The 4,136-nt window shown below is 62.7% G+C and overlaps 2 protein-coding genes across 2 annotated transcripts in view; one reads left to right on the top strand and one right to left on the bottom strand.

Moving 5' to 3' along the window:
• The first annotated feature begins 312 nt into the window (after window positions 1-312).
• Window positions 313-2,685, top strand: STUB1 (STIP1 homology and U-box containing protein 1, E3 ubiquitin protein ligase). The gene is made up of 7 exons (XM_008579162.1): window positions 313-535; window positions 1,048-1,246; window positions 1,335-1,500; window positions 1,692-1,779; window positions 1,954-2,010; window positions 2,101-2,217; window positions 2,295-2,685. Exons 1-7 carry the CDS (start codon window positions 377-379, stop codon window positions 2,418-2,420), a joined length of 912 nt encoding a protein of 303 aa, XP_008577384.1. The 5' UTR covers window positions 313-376; the 3' UTR covers window positions 2,421-2,685.
• Window positions 2,498-4,136, bottom strand: part of JMJD8 (jumonji domain containing 8) — a 2,265-nt gene continuing 626 nt past the window's right edge. Inside the window, exons 2-9 of the mRNA XM_008579186.1 lie at window positions 4,045-4,131; window positions 3,781-3,829; window positions 3,610-3,706; window positions 3,464-3,532; window positions 3,255-3,374; window positions 3,108-3,175; window positions 2,895-3,029; window positions 2,498-2,814 (exon numbers count right to left, since the gene is read on the bottom strand). Coding sequence (XP_008577408.1) covers window positions 2,734-2,814; window positions 2,895-3,029; window positions 3,108-3,175; window positions 3,255-3,374; window positions 3,464-3,532; window positions 3,610-3,706; window positions 3,781-3,829; window positions 4,045-4,131 — 706 coding nt within the window. The 3' untranslated portion in view covers window positions 2,498-2,733. The remainder of the gene's footprint in view (window positions 2,815-2,894; window positions 3,030-3,107; window positions 3,176-3,254; window positions 3,375-3,463; window positions 3,533-3,609; window positions 3,707-3,780; window positions 3,830-4,044; window positions 4,132-4,136) is intronic.

Here is a 4,136-nt window from a genome sequence, read left to right as displayed (position 1 = left end):
CTGAGCGCTGGGGGCGGAGCCCTGAGCGCGCGGCGGGCCTTCGGCTGGTAGGGGAAGGCAGAGCGCGGGGCGGGGCCCTGAGCGAGGGGCGGGACCTCGACTGGCAGCGGGAGGTTGAGAGCGGGGGGCGGCTGCCGCGATCAGTTTTTGCGGGGCTCGGCGGGGCGGGGCCGAGCCTTTGGGAACGAAGACCCGGGCGACCCCCTGACTTCCGACGTCTCCAGTTCCGTCGCTCCGCCTCGGGTTGCGTTCGCCTGCCGTGTCCCTCCGCGGTCCCGCACGCACCGGAATTTCCGGCGTCGCGTCGCGGGCGCGGCCCGGGCGGATCGCGGGCGCGGAACCCGGGAGTGAAGCCCAGGCCGGGCCGCGCGGCGCCATGAAGGGCAAGGAGGAGAAGGAGGGTGGCGCGCGGCTTGGCGCCGGCGGCGGCAGCCCCGAGAAGAGCCCGAGCGCGCAGGAGCTCAAAGAGCAGGGCAACCGGCTCTTCGTGGGCCGCAAGTACCCGGAGGCGGCGGCCTGCTACGGCCGCGCCATCGTGAGTGCGCCCGCGTCGGGGGGTTGGCGCTGGCGACGGGGAGGAGGCGGGGCTCCGGTTTCTGCCCGCGTGCACCCACGGCCCCTGCCTGGCGGCCCCGCCGTCTCCAAAAGGGCCTAGGCCGGGGCTCTCGAGCCCAGCGTTGGTTGCCGAAGAACCGGCGGGTGGGGAGCTCGATTGAGGCTGCCTGGTTTGGAGGCCGGGGCCCCTTGCTCCTTGAGGTCTCCAGGCCCAAAGCGGGGTATCTCCACAGATTTGAGAAACTTACTTTTACAAACCAATTGGGGTCAAGAGGGTGGGCTCAGCCACAACTCAGGGCCAGGACCCCACCCTCTGCGGATCCTCGGAACCCAGAGCTTTGACAACTGAGAAACCTCTAGTTTCCTGATTTTGGCTACGGGCACCAAAGCTGGGACAGAACCTGGGACATCGGGGTGTCATCTGGCTGGGACCGGGTGGGGGGCAATCTGGGTCCACATCCTTATGCTGGCTGGCCCGGCCTTGATCCCCAGACCCGGAACCCTTTGGTGGCTGTGTATTACACCAATCGGGCCCTGTGCTACCTGAAGATGCAGCAGCACGAGCAGGCACTGGCTGACTGCCGGCGCGCCCTGGAGCTGGACGGGCAGTCCGTGAAGGCACACTTCTTCCTGGGGCAGTGCCAGCTGGAGATGGAGAGCTATGATGAGGCCATCGCCAACCTGCAGCGAGGTGGGCCCACACATTGCCTGCGATAGGGGTGCCTGGGATCAGGCGGGTGGACCAGCCTGACGGTGACCTGAAGCATCCGTTTCCCCAGCCTACAGCCTGGCCAAGGAGCAGCGGCTCAACTTTGGGGACGACATCCCCAGTGCCCTGCGCATTGCTAAGAAGAAACGCTGGAACAGTATCGAGGAGCGGCGCATCCACCAGGAGAGCGAGCTGCACTCCTACCTCACGAGGCTCATTGCAGCGGAGCGAGAGAGGTGGGCCCCTCCCCTCTCTAGGCCACACTCTCTTGGGTCAACTCTGAGTCACCAACACAAGTGTTTATTGAAGGCCAACACTGGCCAACAGAAAATTGAGGGAGAAGAGGCCTGAACATTAGCCTTGAGGCTGGGGTGGGGCCTAACATCTGGCCAGGTCCATCTCTGACCAGCTCCTGGTCAACCTCCAGGGAGCTGGAAGAGTGCCAGCGGAACCACGAGGGTGACGAGGACGATAGCCATGTCCGGGCCCAGCAGGCCTGCATCGAGGCCAAGCACGTGAGGGTGCCCCTGGCCCACATGTGGGTCTCTGTGTGTGTCTGTGATGTGAGGGTGCCCCCAGCCTGCCTGTGTGTCTGTGTGTGACATGAGGGTGCCCCGGCCCATGTTGGGTCTGTGTATGGAGAAGGGAGATGGGGTGTCCCACCCATGTGTAGTGCTCAATTTTTGTAGGACAAGTATATGGCGGACATGGATGAGCTCTTCTCTCAGGTGGATGAGAAGAGAAAGGTGAGTGTCTACTCCCTGAAGCAGCCTGTGGGTTTCAGGCTGGGGCAGTGTTCTTTTCCTGGTCCCTGACCCTGTCCCTGTTTGCCACAGAAGCGAGACATACCTGACTACCTGTGTGGTAAGATCAGCTTTGAGCTGATGCGTGAGCCCTGCATCACACCAAGTGGCATCACCTATGACCGCAAGGACATCGAGGAGCACCTGCAGGTGAGGGCCCATGGGAGCAGGACCAACAGTGTGGCCTTGGGCCCACTGAATGCCCTCTAATCCTGTTATCACTACAGCGTGTGGGCCACTTTGACCCTGTGACTCGGAGCCCCCTAACACAGGAACAGCTCATCCCCAACCTGGCCATGAAGGAGGTCATCGATGCATTCATCTCTGAAAACGGCTGGGTGGAGGACTACTGAGCCCCTGCCCCCAATCCTGGTATGCCCAGTGCCCTGGCCCAGGAGGGCACTGGGGTAGAAGCCCCCAATTCCTGTACATAGTCTGTCCCTGGGCCCCACCCCTTCAGTTCTGCTATTGGGCTGTGGACTGCTCCCCATCTCAGCATAGCCCTTGCTGGGCTACGGGCCTCCCCTGTTCCCCCTGAGCTGGAAAAGCAGGTGAGGGTGGGTTGGACTGAAGCTGCTGCTGCCACCACTGTCCCTATAATAAAGTCTGTGAGTGCTACATGGACATGTGCTGGTATGTGACAGGCTTGCCAGCCGCTTGCTCTGGCTAGCCGAGAAAGGTAGAGATGAAGACACTGGTGTCGAGGTTGAGCGTTGCGTGCCACCAGCGGTCAGGAAAATACAGCACCTGGCACAGAAGGGGGTGGGGCATAGGGGTTAGCTGGGGGCCCTTTGGTTTGGCCTGGCTCCCTCCTGCCAGCCACTGACCTCACCAGGCCGGATTGTACACTCCAAGGGCCGTGCAGATGGCGCCAGGGCTGGGTACGTGTCCTGGAGCCAGGCCAGCGTGGTCTTGTTGGGGTGGAACTGTGGTGTCTTCTCAGGTGGGTAGAGAAACCAACGCTGGGGGTATGAGCAGCAAGGTCACTTTGTGTGTTGTGGTCAGTGAGCCCCAAGCCTCAGCCCCCACCCTGTGCTGACCTTACGGCCATAGATCACCTCCGAGTAACCTGGTCCATGCCAGTGGAAGGGCACCCCAGAGCCGGCTCCTGCGGGGTCAGTCATAAACAGCTGGTGACTAAACCTAATCTGCAGCCTCCAAACCCTCAGGTCCCGAGTAGCACTCACCTGCAATTCCAAAGCTGTAAGCAGGAGCAGTACCTAGTAGACCAAATGGAGGTGGGGAGTAGTGCCGAAAAAGTGATGCCCATTCAGTGAAGTTGTTGTCCCCGAAGAAGTACAGGGTATCTGCCAGCAGAGACAACAAGAACCAGGGATCCTGGCACCTGGAGACTCCCAAGTGCCCCCACCCCCACTGCTGCCCAGGTTTGGCTCACCATTGCCCAGGGAGGAGGGATCCTGAGGATGCAGCAGCTGCTCCACATATTCCTGGAAGGGCAGATCCACTGCAAGGAAAGGGCTGGTCAGGACTGGCTGGTCCTGCCTGCCTTCAAGATGCTGGCAAGAAGATGGGGCAGCTCACCTTTCTGGTAGGAGTAGGTGTTGGCAGTGCTCAGTCGGACCACGCTGTCCCCAAACGAGGCCAGCAGCCTTTCGCGGGAACACAGGGCCCGGAACTTCTGCGGAGGTGGGCAGAAGCTTAGTGGTGGGGCGCAGCACAGGCGAGAGTTGCCCTGGCCGGGCGAGCACTCACCCAGTTGTCCGTGAGCCCCGGCAAAATGACAGGCCTCAGGAAGGCGTAACTAGAAGGAAAGGCAGAACAATCGCAGCCCGCCCCAACCCCGCCGCCACGCGTCCGCTCGAAGTGGTGGGCGGGTGGCCTCGGCAGGTCCCGACAGACGGGCCGATAAACCAAGGCGTGACACGGACGGTCAAACGGGTCCGAGCCTCAGGGGCGGGACCGAGGCAGCTGTAGATTCGGGGCGCGGGCGCGGCCGGCACGGGAGGGAGCACGTACTGCTGCACGAACTCGGCGTAGCTGAGGTCGCTTCGGCGCTCTATGGTGCAGCGGTCCTCCTCCGCCAAGGCCGCCAGCGCCCCCGGCCCCCC

The sequence above is a fragment of the Galeopterus variegatus genome, unplaced genomic scaffold (genome assembly GCF_000696425.1).
Source record: "Galeopterus variegatus unplaced genomic scaffold, G_variegatus-3.0.2 Scaffold1825, whole genome shotgun sequence".
Taxonomy (NCBI): Eukaryota; Metazoa; Chordata; class Mammalia; order Dermoptera; family Cynocephalidae; genus Galeopterus; species Galeopterus variegatus.
Note: the sequence above shows the minus strand (reverse complement) of the source record. Positions and strands in the feature narration are given on the sequence as shown.